Here is a 19,226-nt window from a genome sequence, read left to right as displayed (position 1 = left end):
ACATACCCTGAGTCTTGCACAACTTTTGGGAACTCTCAGCAATTCTGAACAAAGAAATAAAAAATCTGGTGACTTTTTCCTATCGGTATTTTTATCGTAAATATTCATCTTAGCAAGACTTTAGATTTAATGCAAGCCTCTTATTCTACCACAGTAAAATGGCTTGAGGCTCTGAGAATTCACATTTCACTTTGATTTAGAGCAGTTTGGCTTATGGTATGTATCTGGGTGTTCAAAGTTAGTCTTTAATAAACACTAAGTAACATAACCAAAATGAGTTCTCTTTTTCTAAGAGGATTACACTAAATCATGTAACCTTGCATTTTCTGCGGTCCAGTATGTTACTCAGTTATGGTAACTCAGCTGATTCACAGGAACTCACTGAAACTCATTCTCATCTCTCAGCACTTCATTTGACCTGTAAACTTTATCACACAGTTCGCAGTAACCATTTTACAATTGAACTGATGTACCTAAGTCAGTAAAAGAAGCAGCCCAACAAAACTGAAGGTACACAGATGTGTTTGGCATTTTTGCCCAGAAGGGAATGCTTCTTTTCCATTTTCTCAGTTACATTCCCAAGATATGTCTCACTAAAGAAGCAAGCATGGCAGGAGAGGAAAGGAAAAGGCAGCTTGTACATTTAGCTCGTCGGTGTGTCAGCTGTCCACGTATATGAAGAAACCTACTCACCGGAGCAAGATTACGCATTGCAGTGTCCTGTAGGAGCATCAGCGTTTTCAAGGGCTGCAGCTCAGTGGTGACACGGTTTGAGCAGCAGCCCACAGGGCGTTGGGGAGAGACAGCCACGGGGAAGGTCCAAGGGCAGCAGCAGCAGTGGCAGCAGCGACTGCCCTGCGCACCCCCGGCACCAGAGGCTTCACCCCAGTAGCGTGAGCTGTATTTGCCACAAAGCATGCTGTCAAGAGAGTCTGATTTTGTCAGGTGAGTATGGGGTGGACAAAGCAGTGGTGGCCACCTGGGTTTCCTGGCGGGAATGTCAGTTTGGCTGGAAGCTTCAGTGGTCTGCTTCACACCATTGTTTGAAGCCCCTGGGTCTGACCATATGACAGGACTACGCTCAGAACAATGCACTAACACATCAGAGAAGTCCACAGGATCTAGCAAGGCTTTCACTGAGAGGAGCATTTTGCCCTGTGCCCTTCGCTCTTGAAGTAAACTCCAGCCCTGAAGACATCTGAACAGTAACAGATTTCAGAGGAGCAGAAGCCATTTCACTGTTTTGGACAGCATCTCCCTGTTCTGATTTGTTAGCACCTAACATCTCCTCTATGCTACCAGTCTCCTGATCTTCAGATGAACTTAATCCAGGCCCCTCCACTAGGCAGGAGGGATGCCTCCGAGATACTTGCAGAGAACAGCTTGAAGCTGCACTGCTCCCACTTTGCGCTGCTGAGCCCCACTGCGGAGTTTCTGGGAGCCCCATTTTGGGGGAGCATCTTGTATTTTTCGAATCACCATCCATTTTGCAGAACTTCTGCCCATTTGTCACCTCATTCACTGCAAGCAGGGTACCATCTTTGCTGACCACTTCCGCGCCCCACCACAGTCCTTTAACATTTCCTGTACCACCTCCACAGGCACTTTCACGACATGCAACTACAATGTCTTTTTCAGTCCAGCACCTCTCACCTTCATCTTCACCTCTGATTTTGCTCTTACTGATGACTGCAGGGTTTATATCACTCAGTTCAGTGAAGGTTTCACTCATCTTTTTGTGTCCTGTACTAAAATATAAATGACAAACAAATCTGGAGGAGCTAGGATCACTTTCATCCTGAGTATCACCCTGAAAACAAGGATTATGCTTTTTTATGCACCTCTCTTTTTCCAGTTGCTTTCTTTCAATTTTATCCTCTTTCTTGTCCATGTCATGTAACACTTCTTGGACAAAACTCTGTGGCTCAGCATTACATGCCTGATACTTGCCATTTTCTGCAGTCAGCAGCAGATGAGTCTCTTCTCCCTGGTCACTACCTGCTTTTGTTGATTTAGGTACTGTCAAAATGCTCTTGCAAGCTGTGATGAAGACATTAGCAACACAATCATCTGGCTTTTGTTGAAAATCTTGACTTAACATAGGAAAAACTTCCCTATGTGACAGAGCTGTTTCTTGATTGTGGATATCAGAAATAAAATTAATCTTTCCAGACAAAGGTGCATTCTGAAGCGGGGGGGGGGGGAGGAATTGAAAGACTACATTTGTTCTATCACACTGTTTTGCCCACCACTGTTTTGCCCTGGGCATGCCCAAAGAACCAAAGAATCAAAGATTCTTGTAATATTTCTTCTCTAATGCCTGTAACCTTGCACAAATCTTGCATTAGTGTGGTAGAAGAATTGCACAAAGTTCTGAGAAAGCTTCTCGCCTTCTGAGATTTTCTAGGAGGATGAATTTGTTTTCACAAAGCTTTCACAGCTCCATGATTTTCTTTTTGTTACTTGTGCCAGGTTTACAGACTTTTCACAGACCTACCGATGACTATTGCTCATTTCTTACTTGCAAGACTACAGGTTCTGGCAGGTCCTCCATGAACCCACTGCTGTCTGACTGGCAGCTGCTTGTTCTTGTCACCATCACCTCTGCTGGGGAAAACAAAAGAATAAGAAAAATTAGAAAGACAGAAAGCAGTACCAGGCCAAAATGAACATAGAGCTAAGCAGGGGCACTTTAAATGTACATTTCTAGAAATATTCTTGATCCTGGCCAGAAATCTGCAATATTGCTACAGCCAGAAAAAAAGTCACAAAATGTGCTCAGGATAGCTACTGCTGATGTTACTAAGCATTGACTTATTCACCAGTGTAATCATCAACTGCACATTTCAGATTTTGATATATTCACACAACATACACAGTGTAAATAACCTATAAAGCAGCCAACCACTTTTTTATCCTTTGCTAAAAATATTGACTTTTGAGCGTTAGAACTGGCTCAGACCAAGTCTCATTCATACCTATGTAGTTTCAATGTCTTCAACCAGGAGACTCATGCAGGGAAAGGGAGCTGCCCTAGCCTCTCCCTAGACCAGTTTGTCTCTACTTTGATGCACCGTATATCATCTTTGTTGTTTTTGGTCTGAGTACAGGAATTCACAGTAACAAGCAGAGATGATGTAGGGTTGCATGGAAAGACATAAAGGCAAGAGGAAGATATTCTAGATTTACTCCAGAAAAGGTTTCTAATCTAGCAGCCACATCATCTGGCTAAATCAATTCTTACCCCAACTTTTGCAATTAAATAAATTATACACCATTAACTAGCTGATTTCATTAATAAAAGCCAAGCCTCTTTAAAAGTACAAATGCTTGAAAGTAAACCCTCAGTTATCCTGTACATCCCAATGCCTCTCAGCCCTTGGATAACTGGCACTTTCAGATAACCTTCATCCTCAGATAATGCCCTCGTTCTCAGATACCTGGCACAAAACCAGAGGTAGAGTTGGGGGAGCAGGCTGAGGGAGTCTGCTAGGGAAGGGAAGGGATGGGGCCTGAGGCACTCTGGATACACTTCCTCTCTTGTTCCTTGCATACATAACCACTACTGAATCCTAAGGCTTTTTATCTTCTGGTTATAGCTGTGAAAATATGACAATTCACCTAGTAGTTCTGAGACCTGAGTTATTAATTCTTATTTGTGCGAATTGGAAAATGCAAAAAAAAAAAAAACAAAAACCCCAAAAGTCTAAAATTATGTTTTCACATATTAACAGACTATGGGCTTTATTAAATATTTCTTGGGCATCGGTTAATGAAAATGACACAATCTATTTGTAGGCAGCAATTGTAAAATCAAAACCAGATATAATTTTATGGGTTTTAAATTAATTACTTGCATTGTCAGTCCTGGTATCATCAGCAGCACACCAGTCACTCACTCACTTTCCTATTTCGGATGAGAAATATGTGGTTCCCATCTCACGCATTACAAACTCTGCAGTGATGTTGCTGAAAATTGCCTGTTTTGTGGGTGGTCTCAAAACTCATCCTTGCAGTTTCCCACAAGCGACATCATGGTTCAGCTTCTCCCCCAGGGAGACTGCTGTACAGATTCTCTAAACTTTTTTTAAAGCTGTTTCAATTACCCTTTGCATCTTTGCCAGCTGTTGCTTCCAGTGTGTCAGTCTGGCCTATAGTTTTCCATACATAAAAATGAAGAAAGAAAGGCTTTGAAAAATTTTGAAAAGCTGAAATGTTTCAGCTGCTGTAGGTCCAACCAATTTGAGACTCAAATTATTCGAGTCTCAAATACTCAATTGTATCCTACAATCATAACAACCGACCTTCAGGCTTTAAAGTTTGCAGAGTTAGAAGCCCACATTATCTGCTTACCTAGTGTTTTAAGGTGCCTGTTTTTCTCCTGAGACACATAGGATACCAAAGTGGCTGGCATACTACTAGAAATTACATGTAGGGAAAAACCCTGTAACTTTTAATGGAAGAGTAAGTGAGGTTAGAATTCATCTTCTGACCTGGTCGAAACCAGGTGGCTGTAGCCAGGTTTGACCAATTTATTAAGATAAATGCGATGCATCTGCTCCAACAACAGTCAATTTCATTTGTGTAGTGCAACCGTGCAGCCTTCCCACCCACATTTACATTAATGCACGAGCTAGAGAACTACCCAAAACGTGTGGCAGTGGACTCCAGGCTGATCTTTAGGCACAAGGTGAGACATTAAAGACTGGATGAAATGTCTGCAGACCAAGTTAATATGACTACAGTTAGGCTACAGAAAGACCTCCATGTGTCTCCGTAGACTTGCCCTGCCAGGAGGTATGATGTGTGCTCTACTATCATGGCTCTCATTGATTAAACATGCAAGGTATGTAGACAAATCAAGGCTCAAAGCACTCTGAAAGGCTGTCTGCATTTGTATTTAAACATGGTAATATAATAGGACCTAACTACCATTCTGAATGTAAATCCAGTTTCTACAATTTTTATATTACCAAAATAGAAACTTATAAAAGAGAAGAAAAGTATAGTAGAAGGAGAACCATGTTAAGCAGAGTTCACCTGTGCTTGTTACTGTGATTTCGTGCCCCCAGACCAAGTAATCACTTTCATCTGAGTTAGGCATCTAATTTGCACCTACCTACATATTAGATGTGTAATGAACTAATACTCCTAGAGTAAAAGCTTACATCTCCCATATAGTCAGTGCAAAACGATGTCTCTGAGGGTCTGAGCTGCAGTTCTTTTCCAACTACATTCAGATGCCTAATTTAATCATTACATCCCACAATGACTTGCAAGATCCTACCCAGTATGCCAGGCCCTCTTGAAGGTAGACAGGAGAAGGTAAGGGGTTTTTAAAAGATGAGATGTTCCTCTGAATCGGTAGCACTTTATTTGAAGCCAGTCAAAATTCCCTCAATTTGAGTGGAAGCCTGAATTTAAAAAAAGACTTAGTAAAAATGAATATGGGCCTCCAATTCAAGGTGGGATAAAAAGCTATGAAGAGATTGCCAAAGTGCTCCCACAAGGACTTCAAGCTGAACAGCACGCTCCCGGGAGAAACGTGGAGCACGGTTGTGTTGGGAAGGCAGGTCGCACTGCAGGCTGGGGCTGTGCCGGGAGTAGATTAAACATGATAGCCTTTTCAATTTGAGGCAGCCCACTTTCAACCTATGTAAATATAGTCTGGTTTCATGTCTGTATACCAGGGCCAAGTAATGTTTGCATAATGGCGGGCAGCATTTGCATACCAGTGAAACTGTTTTGGGTGAGGAGTGGGCCAATCTATCACTTCTTTTCCTCTTAGTGTCTCAAATAGCAATTAAGTGAGACTGCAAATTGGACCATGCCTGATGCTGTCCTGAGGAGGAATAGAGTTTCCTTCTTTGTGAAATTTTCAGCAATGTTAACAGCTTGCCAATTGTAACAGTCCAGTTTTTCTTGGCAGGCTCTAATATCCAGCGAGGATACCCATAGCCTGAGTTTCTACTAGGAGATTGACTCTTTACAGGTGTGTGTCCAAAGTGGGTCTTTGCTAGTTCTCCTAGGACAAATTACTCTACCAGGTATCTGAAAATGTCCAGGCTGGATGCTGGTAGTGGTTTGTCCCAGAACAGACTAGCATCTAAAGCCCTTTCAGCAGTGGCCAAGGTCACGTTTAGGGACACCACTTCTTCACAGCAAAAATTCCTCATGTTTAAATGAACTAAAGCCTTTTAGCAACTGAAATATTGTCTTTAGGAGGGATACAAGTTGGCCAAAAAGATGGGGGAGAAGGTCGGCAAAATTTACATAGTTTATTTTGACATTTTTAAATGCTCTCACCTTTCTCTTTCAAATGAGCTTTTTTTTCCTGGAAGCAACTTAATTTTTTCATTTGAAGAATGGTGCAAAAAATGGGTTAAATCACCTGAACATTAAGCAAAACATGTTTTTGCTTCTAGTCTACCCAAACCGCATTTTTCCCTTGATCATTTGGTTTAGCCACTGAACCAAAATATCCATTATTCATGTAGCTCTGCTCAGTTCTCCTAGTGCGTGGAGACACCTAAACCTGTAGAGATTCTGCAAATACATGCAGAGCATCACACCAAGGAAAGATAAAGTATGTTTGGAGAAGAAGTAGAGACGCAGACCGGTATTCAACTATGAACTAAAAATTACAACTCTGGGCCCTGTACAGAGAATACATCTGGTTATGCTGGAAAGAGGAAAACTGAGAATCGCCCCTGAAGATCTTGGTGAGGAAAACCTTGGCTCTTCGCCTTTCTGTGCTAATTGAACTGGGATAGTTTAGCTCCTGCATCCCATTTCTGTTCTGCCTGAATTTTAAATAAAAATAGGTTAGAGGAACTTACTAATCGGGTTTCTGCTTCATTTTGTATCGCATAAGAAAGTACATGCCTTCCAAATCCCAAAGGTCCCACAGCTTTCCAGCCCTTACTTGATCAATCCAATTTCATTAAGAGACTTTTTCTCTCCCCTTATTTGCATGCAGACACAGTGGCTCTCATTTTCAGTAGCCTTCAGTGCAGGAACTTTCTGAAACTACCAGGTTCCTAAGTTCAACATTAACAAAAGAATATTCCCTAATTAGTAAAAAAATAAGTGCTAGCGTACAGGTCTGCATTCTTCTGAAGACTCCACAGCTGGTTTTCTGTGGACTTGGCTGCAAACACCACAGCCTCTTTCTAGTTTCCAGCCTGGAGAATGGTTGCAAACTGTAAAAGATGCCATGAGAACTACTACACTGCTTGTAAATAATAGCACATTTTTTGCATGTCTTTTGAATCACATTAACCTTGATGAATGTACTTCAATATTTGTTTTCTACATAATTTGAGTACGTGGGGAAGCATAGGCACAAAAACTTCAAATGCAAGAGCATTTGTGCAAATCTGAACTTTAAATTCACAAATTAAAATCTGGACTGTTCATCCTGTCATAGGAAAAAGCAGAATGGCTAATTGCAACCTAGCAGTGCTGTTCAAATTGTAGATATTTTTGTAGCTTTTAAAATGTTGCTGGATGTTGATATGGATAAATATTTCTAAAACTATCTGCTACATACATGGGACTAAATAACACACAGAAGCCACAATTTAGTCAGATATTTTGTAAAAGAAAAAGAAGCCTGAAGGACTTAGAATAAGACTTTCCCACTTCGCTCTATAGGCAAAGGCATTTTTGCAGTATCTCTTGCACAAAACTCTCAAGGCATTAACTTCATTACAGCTTAGACATTCTGGCTAAGTTCAGCAGGGAAACTAGATTCAGGCTTAAATCTATGCATAATATTCCCACACCCAGATTTAAGTGGACAGACAAATATCTCACTGACTGGGCCTTAAGAAACACATTCATTCAACAATAGTTGAATTCAATAGTAGTCAAACGCAGTAAGAGATGGGGTGAATGAAGATCACACCACATCCACAGAAGTGCCAGAATTGAATGGATATTTTATTACATTTTGGATGTTTTGGTTTTTGCTTCTCGAACACATGCATCAAATGCTAAAATGCTTTGTCCACCAAAGCTGCTCAGCACTATGGCTCTAGCAGCAGCGAGTGGAAGATGTGAAGGCTCTGATCCTCCAACACAAGGCAAAAAAATCAAGAATTTCTATCTTACATGACAATAAAGGACTTTCAAAAATACATTTTCGAACAGTACTTTCAAAATAAAAATGGGTTCATTTTGAGTAGTTAACTGGATCCTTCCCATTTAGACGTTTCACTCTATCTCCTCCTGCTCTGCAAATTGTTAAATCTGTATATTATCCGTAACAACACTGCCCTGCCTATGGCATCACACAAAATGATGTTGCAGGGTGAGCTGGCTATGTGCTAGAGGAATACGTCAGCTGCATGGCACAGTTACAGATGCTCCAGTCCTATGATGGCAGAGCTGCTGCAGCTTACTCCCCTCTCCTGCCACTCAGAGGATAGGCACCACTAATTTTTAAGTATCGCACACCACGATATGGCCATTAAGAGCTAATAAAACTCCACTGAGAATGTGTGTTCTGCATAAGCCAAAAAGAACCCTTTTTTTTAGTGCTGTTATCCACAACAGTGGACTTTCTGAAGCTCACTCAGCCTTGGTGCATTGGAAGAAATTATTTTGTACAACTTTCAGGATTTTGAGAAAAGAAACGTTGTTATTCGTATCAGTTCCTATGTATGTGGAAATACTTGATCCTATGTAAATGTTCCATAAAATCTGTTCATTCCCAGCATATCGTACTGTCTTTCCTTAATCTAAGAAGTAGCTTCCCCACAGGCAACTGCACCGATTACTGATTATTGCCTATGAACATGAACATTTCATTTAGTGCCACTGAAATCTCAAAAGAAAAGTCTATTCTTAGTCTTTTTTTTTAATATCCCTGTACAACTTCTGTAACACCGATTCACTTTCCACATTGCAGAAATGGCGATGAACAAGCAAACTGAGGTGAGAAAGATCTAGTTTATATTTCTTTTCTGGCCAAACGCAACACACAGTTGTACAACTTGCCCTTAAGAGGGTTCAGTCCAGAACCGCTTGTCCCTGGAGCAGAGCGGCAGCACTGACCTCTTTCCGTACAGCTACAGCTCGGGTTTGTGCTGCATTTCAGGAGAACAGTCACCAGATGGCAGCAGCACATAAACCACAAACCGTGTTTTCCAAAGGCCGGCACAAACCGGAGTTGTTATCCACCTCCTTCTGCAATTTTATTTTTCAATGACATTATAGCAGAAATTAGATAAACCATCTTATTAGAATAGCCATATTATTTGAAAGCAAATAATACACCCCAAAATGCACCAGATGCCGCAAAAGCTCCTATTTTTATTCAAAGCCAAGTGTAGCTATTAAATTTGTCTATCCCCTGCTCTCTTTGAATTGAAGGGGAATTTCATGTCAATCATCTTACACAGTGTGACTGGGTGAAAATATGTTTTAAAAAAGCTCTACACAAAGCGATTTCTATTATTAATTGTGCCCCACTGTGCTGGTACGTGCTGTATGAACGGAACAGGAGAAAGCTCTATGCCCAGAAGAGCAAAACCTGGCTCCTCTGAGGAATTTCCTCCTGCTTGTCAAAACCCAGTTACCCCAGCTCTCACCCAGTCTGCAGTGTTCTTCTCCCCATCACTTTAGGTACCACTGGCATATGGAAGACTTCAGGTATACTTTTCTTTTTGTGGGGGTGAAGCCAGACTCATTGTGAACAAGGGGGGAAAGCCGTGCAGCCCCCATGACTGCAGCCACCTCAGGTGGGACACGAGAGCACGTATGCTGCACCCCGAGGAGGTGAGACAGGGCCGGGGGGGGACACAAGGTGGGGGACACATACGTCATGTGACAGCTGCCGATATTTTGCTTCATCTCCGCGTTCAGCCTGCAGTTCTTTACACGTTTATCATGGGGGTCTGGCTGTCACAGCCATCATTAGCAGGAGACACGTGCATAGCTCCAGGGGCCCTGGGAGTGCGCACACCGTGCGTGCTTCTTGTCCTCCTGCGCAGCCTCCTGCTCCTCGCCCAGGGCCTGGCTCCCCGCAGAGCTTTGGGTGCCCACGTCCCCCTCGGAGGACATTGGCCTAGATGCTCTCCAGATATCAGCCATAAGCGCTTGAGGGAACCGGGTCACGGAGCATTAAAGACACAAACCGTGCTGGCCCAGAACATGACAGAAATAGCTAGGTAGCAAACCTACGTCTATTGTCAGAGCATTCAGCTTCAGTCCTCCTCCAGAACACCCGAGGAAAAAAGCAGTTTTGCACCAAGTTCCAGCCAAGTTTTTGGCTTAAGATTCAGTGTATGGTATGGTTATGTCTAGCATGCTCGTGGCACAGCACAGCCGGCAGGCAGAGCACAGCAGCCTGGAGCGCTGCCCAGGTTGCAAAAACCTGTCTAAAAAGCAGGGTGAGAGGGTGCACTGTCAGCTCCACAGTGCTGTGGCTAGACAGCCACTGGTACCTGCACTACATGCTAGCATGCTTTAAAGCTGATGCACATGCTTACTGATTTAAAACTAGCTTCAGTACATCTGCTGCGTGCTACAGTCAGCGCCGCGACAGCAGGTATAAATATACTCCTTTGTGAAATGCCTGGGGCTGGTTGGTTGGCGCTCTCTTTCACTCTCTTGCATTACAGGTTGTCCTGAGCTGGTGTGTAGAAGGAAGCTTTGGAGAAGAACTGAATTAGCTGATAATATTCTGTAAAGCTACTTGTTAAAGAAAAATGAAACCATTTTAATTTTATTTTGAATGTTCATTTCCCCTCCTTCCTACCCAAATCAGATATGAATACAGGCAGGGGAAGCATGTTCTCTACCTTGTACATCACAGAAAAGGATGTAATTTCCTGCACTAGTGAACCACCCTGTGCCTCTCTAGAGAGGGTCAGAACTGATATCTGTGGGCACTGGTGGAAGAGGTTCACCATCCAGAAGTCTCCACCTTTGCCCCTTTCAAGAATATCCCCAGTACAATTTGGTCCACAACTCTGGAAACCTCCTTTAACAGGTTGGCTGGAGCTACAGAAAGTAATTAAAGTAGCTGGGGACAGAGGTCATATCAGGTTTGGTAATACAGATCAACATCATGAATCTCCCACACTGTTGCTCAGAGCAGCGGATGCATCCCTGCAAACTGCCATGATCCCAAGCAAGGCCTTCCCCCCAAGTCAGAGTTTCCCATCACCTCCTGCCTGTCCTACACAAGAACACACTGCCCTAGAAATGGTACAAGTATAAATGAGTAACCCAAGAGCTGAATTTGACAGGAAAAGAGAGAACACTGTAGGCAGTTCTCTGTGATAAATGATGTTTCTGCAGTCTGGGAGGTTAGGAGTAGTGATGAATCTAGTCAAAACCTGAAATTGCAGTCACTTTGACAATGGTCTTTTATCTTCCCTCAGCTGATGAAACAGCTTCAAACTTTGCCAGATCCTCCTCCTACTTTTCCTTGAGAGTCAGTATCACTTCCATCTTATTTCAACTGAGCTTCAGCCAACTGTCATTAATTCAGATTCGTGCCGCTGCCAAATGTCGGGAGAGACGGGTGATGGTTGTGTCTGCTTCTGATGAAAATGAGAGGTAGAGCTGAATGTCATCAGCCTACACTGTAGATCATGTTACATCACAACTTCTCCCAGTAGCAGCTGCACAGAGATAATGAATAAAAAATAGGCAATCGCAGGGAGCCTCATAGGGCTCTCTGCAACTGAGAGCACCTCACAAAAGGGAGGATGGCTTCCAGCAACTCTTACAGAGACCTTTGAGAAAAATGAGTGAAAAGCCCCCATGTTTTTGCTAGGTCCTACAACTTCTGCGTGGTCAGCAGTGCCTAAAGCAACTGGGAGGCGAGAGCAGGTATCTGGCTTTTGGGTGTTACTTTGTAGAGATCAACAGTCAATTATAATAGCTCTATTTCCATGGTAATAGCCATTAAACTGCATTCAGGAGGTCTAAGAGTGTCAGGCTTAGTAAGCTTGCCTCTCTTTGTCAGTGGTATTTTCCCGAGGAGAAATGCTAAGTATCAGCCAGTAGTTGACAAGTATGTAGGCAATGTATGGAATAAGAATCATGTTTCTCATCTGTAAAGAAATCAGAGTTCTCCAGAGCATAAAAATATACCCAGAATAACACCAAAAGCTCCCCTTCTCACAGGTGTCACTGACAGTGAGGTGAATCAACCCTCTCATAGCAGCCATGGCAAAGCAATGTGGTGCCATCAGAAAAAGTATGTAAGTTCTCACAAAGCTGCCTCAAAGCCTAAATTGGATGTGGGGTTGGGATTTTGGATTTTGCAGCAAGGTTCAAAGGGTCAGGCTGTCAACTGGAACAATTAGTATAGCAACATGGAGGTCCGTGACTGCACAGGCAAGACTCTGATCCTCCTATGGTCTGTTGAGGGCATGGGAAGAAAAAGCAGAGGAGGAAATATTAGAAAAGACCTTTCAAGGTCTCAGCACAACTTTAGCATAACTAGATTTCATTTCAGAAGTTTTCTTGTTTAAAAGGCTATCACTGTTAATCTAAACCGATGCCTCTTAAGTATTTGATTGTCCTCCTGGACACCTAAGGTATTTTATGATTTTTTTCCCCCCTAAGATTTAAACAACAGCAGGTTTTATAACTTTCACCGGGCCATCTGCCTTAAGTATGCGGTGTGTGCATATCCTTTCCCACTAGGATGAATCAGCCTGCTGCAGTAGGACCTAAAATGACACATACATGCAATGAAATGTTATAAATGTGCAATGACTTTTAGGGATGCACTCACTGAAAATCATACAACCCCTCAAAGCTCTTGGGATGGCTGCTTAGACCTGAGGACCACAGGTAGGGTGTCCCGACACCACTGGTGGGTGGCATGACCTCCCAGAAGCCATTTCAAAAGTCTGCTAGACTTCCTTTCTTTGCTGCCCATCTAGTTTCTGTACTCATAAACGCGGCATCACCACCTCCTGGGTGTCCATCGTTATGTTTTGCTGAACTTAGACATACACATGTGCATGAGATACGTCAGGGAGGACTGTGGCAAAGCAAAGCAGCCAGGGTATTCTCAAGAGCTGTAGAAGTAAATTGTCTTTCTAGGAGGACTTCACTGAGGGGACCAGACAACTCAGGATGTTTCTGGATGGGAAAAAGATGCAGGAAGGTTTGAAGACTCATCATTTCACAACTTTGCTTTTCACTTTACTCTTTTCTCTGTCTCTGCTTCTTTCTGGGACCACAGGACTTTCTCTCCAGACTTCTTCAGGATACAAAATGCATTAAAATGATACAGGTTCCTCTTATTCTCACTTTCAGATCCCTTATGTAAGAAACAGGAAAGAATAAGAAGGCTTTTATATAGTTCATGTGCAGAAGATGGGAAAAATATGGGCTGCGGCATCATAAAACAAATGGAGGCAACCCAAAGCAGCCTTAAAGAAGGCGGATGTCTCCTTTGTGCCAGGTCACCTGCAGAAGATAAAACTGTTGCAAAGAGGGATCTATCTATTATGGATCTATTATTCATCACGTTTTATGAAGGGAGAACTCGTATTTGGAGACTGTATGTGATCATTAACCAATGCCAAAATTTAACATAAATGTCAGGCAATATCAACCCAAGAGCAGTTGTAGGACATTTTTAAGTTCAGCCCCTGATTTTGGCTGCAGCTTTAGCAAGTCTTCCCTTTGGCTGTCTCTTTGCCTTTCCCTTTCCTTTAATCTGTACTTAAAACTAAAACTCATTGTGTTATACATGAAGAAAAACAGTGTTATGTAGGCACTACAGCAAATAAGAAATATGAAATAGCTGTTCACTTCTTAATACTGAAACTAGAGAAAGGTACACAGAAGATCCTGTACTCTTTGAAGCCTAGGAAATATCTGTGCCTATTCTTCTTGCACTTTTGTAGACATTGCTCCTTCAGTTGCAGGCAGACATTACAATGGATAATGGATAATAAACAGGATTCACATTCTTGGCACTCAGTCAATTAAAAGAAATACCAATTGCATTCTGCGAATATTCCCATGGTGCCAAACCATCAGAGGAGTTGGTGAGTAGGAGGAGTGAAGATGTGATAATTCAAAGAATTGCTACTTGATAAGTCACAGGAGCTAATGTGTTAGCTCAGCGTGAGGGGAAGCTAGGACGTTCCCAGCTGCCGCAAAAACTGGGTGCATGCAATCCCTGGCACCACTCGTTGGGACAAGATGAATCACAAGCGCTTCGGTAGCAAGCTACCATGTCACAGCGAGCCAGATGGAGGTGGTTACTTCCCTGATTGATTGCCTCTTGGGCTACCAAGGGCTTTTCCAGCAGGCTAATGCCTTTCTCTTGGCACTCAAGCGCCAGGGAGCAGTGTGTCCGCTCGGGTCAGCACCGTGCAGGAATTCCTGCCTTTCGGGTGTGTGGCCGCCCCGCAGAGGGAGAGGGAAGTAAATAAGGAGTAAGGAGGAGCGGGTGACTACAACGTGCACCGAAATAACACTGACTTCCGATGCCTCCCTAATAGACATTGCTGCTAATGAATTTTCAGGCACGTGCTGAGTTAACGGGGGTGAGCAACATTGAAACATCCTTTAGTTAAACCCAATGCTTTACAAAGGCTAATTGAAAAAGGAAGGAGCAGCAGGGGTGGGGGAGGGAGAACAAGGCAGAAGAGGGGGTGGAGGGGGAGAACAGCTCTATTTTTCAAGTGCTGAATATGAAATCCCTGCAACAGATGAGTTTACATGCAAGCCTGCACCTCATCAGGGCAAAGATACAGTGAGTGGAGTCAAGTAATTTTCCTCTGCACACAGCATCCCCAGCCCCTTACCCTGCCCAGCCAGCTTTCTCAACTGTGAGCTTTAGAATATAAACAGCCAATAAGTAAGGACAATAACTGTAGTTCCTGCTGAGAGCTAACTCTGTCTGTCATGCATTTGCTGGGTCCTAATACAGGACAGTGAATAAAGCTTCATTACAGAACAATGGAGTTAGCTGCCAGAGCCTACAGATTTGAATAAACAACAAATAAGCAACATCTGCTCCAGCATATGTGTATGGTAAAAAAAAAGTCACAAAATAAAAGAATTTGTAAATGCCAAAAGCAACACTAAACTGCCAGTGCTACTGTAGAGTGAATTTTTAATTGCACATGCATACAGGCAGGCTGTGGGTATTAGTCTCACATATGTCTGGTTGCTGCCAACCTGGGAGTATAGATGAATTTAATTAAATAAGGATTATCCCTTCTCCCCAGTACAATTACTTATTTATAACAATGATAAAATTGCCTAATAAAAAAGATTGTAATATTTTTTAAAACAGAGCTAGAAAACACTCTGCTTTCCCTGTAAGTCATTCAGGGATGTTTGGGGGGTTTGAGCGTCTTTTAAAATTAAGTCTCAGCATTCTGCCAAGAGAGAGGGAAAAAAAGCCTTATCATAAAGCCTACTGCAGTTAAACAGCCAGAATCTACATTATGGAGAAATATAAAGAAGACACACAGCAGCCAGGGAATTGGCTTTCATGGGGAGTGTAGAAAATTAAGCAATTGGACTAAAATTGAGGCCAGACTACAGAGCCAAGGGACAATACCACTGGGACAAGTACTTCTATAAGTCACCCGTCTCTAACATGCTCCATCTAGGCAAAGCAGTCTGTTCCTATCTATCTCTATTTCTTCTCATAGTGGGCACCTTGCATTTTCCCACTCAGGTGAGCTTCCTTTTCAGCAGGGTCATGTCAGGCTCTCACATCTGCATCATCACTCACACCTTTTCCAACAGAGCCCACAACCAAATGAGAGTGGGCCCTTATGGTATCAGGCACAGCACGAGGCTTGAAAAATAGGCAGCCTGTGCCCCAGAGAATTTGGAGGCCAAATCTAAATTCAGGCATGCTCTCCTGGGAGCTGAGGTTTTCTTTGTGTAGGCTCCTGATGGTCTCTATTTCCCACTCACTCCTATTTTGAGGACCACTGCTTATGGGTCTGAGCCACATTCTGCTGAATTTTGTCCGAACCTTCTTAAGAGCTAGGTATTATTCACTACTAACAATATTACATTCACAACTGGCAATTTTTAGACTGTTTCCATGATGCACAGCAAGTTGAAGTCGCAATAAAACTCCCATGGGTATAGACGGGTATGCCATTTAAGAGCAGTGGGAAAAAGAGAGAGAATATGAAAAAAGCCTGTAAAAAAAAGCCGGAAATCTCCACTTTAAACTTAGGCCAAGCATCAATGACAGTGAAACAACAGAGAAAAAGAGAGAGAGAGAAAGAGAGAGAGATTTCAGTGTTTAAACAAAACTCTAAAATAGTATCATGGTTCTGCAAAGGCATAAATCTTACATAAGTTCACTTTGCTCGTATGATTTTGATTGATCACTTAACTGGATGACAGTCCTACCAGAATTAAAAACAAATAATTAATTTCTGCATTTTCTGTCATGAAATCACTACTAATTACATGCTTATTCCTATGTCTTAAAAGAGTATTCAGGGCATACAGTTATTTTTGCCTTTTACATTGTGATTGATACACCTATACAATCTGCTAAATCCTTAAACTAATGCCTTTCATCATTAAATAGCACAGTCATTTTTTAGAGATGGACAAAGAAAGAAAAAAACATTTGTGGGTATGTTATTACCTTTTGAATTTTTTCCCCACTGGGCTATGTCCACATTCTCTTTTTTTAATTTCTCACTGAATGTTTGTCCAAATGGTGTTTTTCACTGCACCAGTCCTGGGGAATTGCTATTCTTTGTACATATACTGCTATGAGCAAGACTACTGGTATGGGGGCTCATGTTTGTTCATGAAGATCAAGACATCCATCAGAGAACAAAATCAAAGTAACCTCACGTAACTCAGGTGACAAATCATACAGTCTGAATAGCAACAAGGACCTGACATTAAGCCCCAAAAGTCACTGGAGCCACACATTGACAGATTGGACACATACAACCCTGCCAGAAGATGTGGCAAGAGCAGCTGAATGCCATAGGTATGCAATCTATTACACAGTTAAAAAAAACCCTAGTAGAACAGCAAACTTATGCTTACAGATAATTTGGTAACAAAAATAAACCTTCCAGAATAGAGGAGTTCATGATTTACTCTTATCACCTTTACTCAGCTCTAACATTTACCAAGAAAACCCCACACACTTTGATGAAAACACTGCCCTTGCTGAAGTCAGTAGGACTTACGCCACTGCCTTCAACAGGCCCATGATTTCACTCCTGCAAATCCAGCTGCCACTGCAGCCAATGGTATCTGTGAATGACCAGCACAAGTGCCTATCTGAATTTTTTTTTTAGATACCTGTGTGTGAACTTGGGTTGCTTAATTACTTGTGCTGGCTCCCCAAAAGTAATATAATGTAGTCCTCAAAAGGTGAGGGCTTACCAAACTTTCACCTTTGTCCCTTGCTATCTGCTTCTTGCACTTTGGTTGCAGCAAGCCCATGCAGCGCTACAGGCTTGGGGAAGAGTGGCTGGAAAGCTGCCCAGCAGAGAAAGACCTGGGGGTGCTGGTTGACAGCCGGCTGAATATGAGCCAGCAGTGTGCCCAGGTGGGCAAGAAGGCCAACGTCATCCTGGCCTGTATCACAAATAGTGTGGCCAGCAGGAACAGGGAGGCGATTGTTCCCCTGTACTCGGCACTGGTGAGGCCGCACCTCGAGTACTGTGTTCAGTTTTGGGCCCCTCACTACAGGAAAGACATTGAGTTGCTGGAGCGTGTCCAGAGAAGGGCAATCAAGTTGGTGAGGGGCCTGGAGCACAAGTCTTATGAGGAGCAGCTGAAGGAGCTGGGGCTGTTTAGTCTGGAGGAGAGGAGGCTGAGGGGAGACCTTATCGCTCTCTACAGCTACCTGAAAGGAGGTTGTAGTGAGGTGGGTGCTGGTCTCTTCTGTCAGGTGGCTGGAGATAGGACGAGAGGAAATGGCCTCAAGTTGAGGCAAGGGAGATTTAGGTTAGATATTAGGAAAAATTTTTTTACTGAGAGGGTTGTCGGACATTGGAATAGGCTGCCCAGGGAAGTGGTTGAGTCACCATCCCTGGAGGTATTCAAAAAGCGTGTAGACGGGGTACTTCAGGACATGGTTTAGTGGGCATGGTTGATGGTTGGGCTCGATGATCTTGAAGGTCTTTTCCAACCTAAATGATTCTATGATTCTATGATTCTTGCTACTTATTAGTTCTTCCACATTAAATTTCTGCCCCATTTAAAAAACCAAAACTGCCAGTCCTGCTTTAACCACTGGTTAGCAAGGGTCCTTGGAGAGCAAGGCTGACTGCTACCTGCTCTGGAGAAAGCTCCATTTCCCCAGTACTGCCACCCCTGACAGCAAACGCTTCTCAGAATCCAAACTGATTGCCCCAAATGACAGCATAACATCTGGTCTAACAGCTTTGCTTTTAATCCTTTCATAGACTCCTCAAATAACTTATTTTCTAACACACGATTCAATGCTATGTCCAGTCATGTGGTGATAGTCTACGTGGTATGGGAGACTCAGATGATGCGGTAGAGGCCATCCTCCCACCAGAACGTCCTGGTTGCACAGTCCTGGTTGAGCTGGGTACAGGGTGGCTGCAGAGCCACTGTGTCCAATCTGCTGGTTGACTAATCTCCTAGGGATCTGAGAGTTGGCTGATAAGGGGTCGTCTGCATCTGGCAAATAATTCACCAAGCAGGAGCAAAGCTTTGGTGTCGCTTGGAAGAGTAGAGCGGTCTGCTTAAAGCATCAGACAGGGACCCCACAGGCTCAAAGCTGTGCAGGTGAGGGAGCCTTTTCATGTGTACTCATTGTGTCTCCCTGACAAGCCGAGTGTATTTTACAGCCCTATGATTTATCAAGTCTTATGAGCTAGACTGCCATGTCTAGAATAATGCATCCAAATGCCAGAGGTGATGGGAGCAGAGAAGGAAAACCTATTGTTAGGATAAACTTTAAAAGCAGCTACATGGGAACAGTGTTTTAAAAACAAAACTGGCTAAATTGTCTGTTTCATAACACTCACCTGAAGTGGTGTCAGGAGTATTTCCACATAGAGTTTCATCCTCAAAACTCTGAATCTGAAAAGAAAAGGAAGAGAGGAGGAAAAATTCTTATTGATGGTAATGATTATGAGTATACGCCTTATTATGAGGGGGGTTAGGAGTAAAAACAAAAGAAAAACTTCTGTACATTTCAAAGTGAAAACATAAAATCTTTCAGATAGTTCCTTTTTGATTGTCTCCTCTTTAAA

At 42.8% G+C, this 19,226-nt stretch overlaps 1 protein-coding gene across 1 annotated transcript in view; it reads right to left on the bottom strand.

Annotated features, from left to right (window-relative positions):
- Positions 1–19,226, bottom strand: part of ITPRID1 (ITPR interacting domain containing 1) — a 48,173-nt gene that overhangs the window by 8,077 nt on the left and 20,870 nt on the right. The window contains 4 exon segments of the mRNA XM_052796676.1: positions 694–1,119; positions 1,121–2,185; positions 2,522–2,607; positions 18,999–19,053. Coding sequence (XP_052652636.1) covers positions 694–1,119; positions 1,121–2,185; positions 2,522–2,607; positions 18,999–19,053 — 1,632 coding nt within the window.

Source organism: Harpia harpyja, chromosome 1, assembly GCF_026419915.1.
Source record: "Harpia harpyja isolate bHarHar1 chromosome 1, bHarHar1 primary haplotype, whole genome shotgun sequence".
NCBI classification, from domain to species: domain Eukaryota; kingdom Metazoa; phylum Chordata; class Aves; order Accipitriformes; family Accipitridae; genus Harpia; species Harpia harpyja.
The sequence above is the reverse complement of the archived record's forward strand: the minus strand, read 5'-3'. Positions and strand labels throughout refer to the sequence as shown.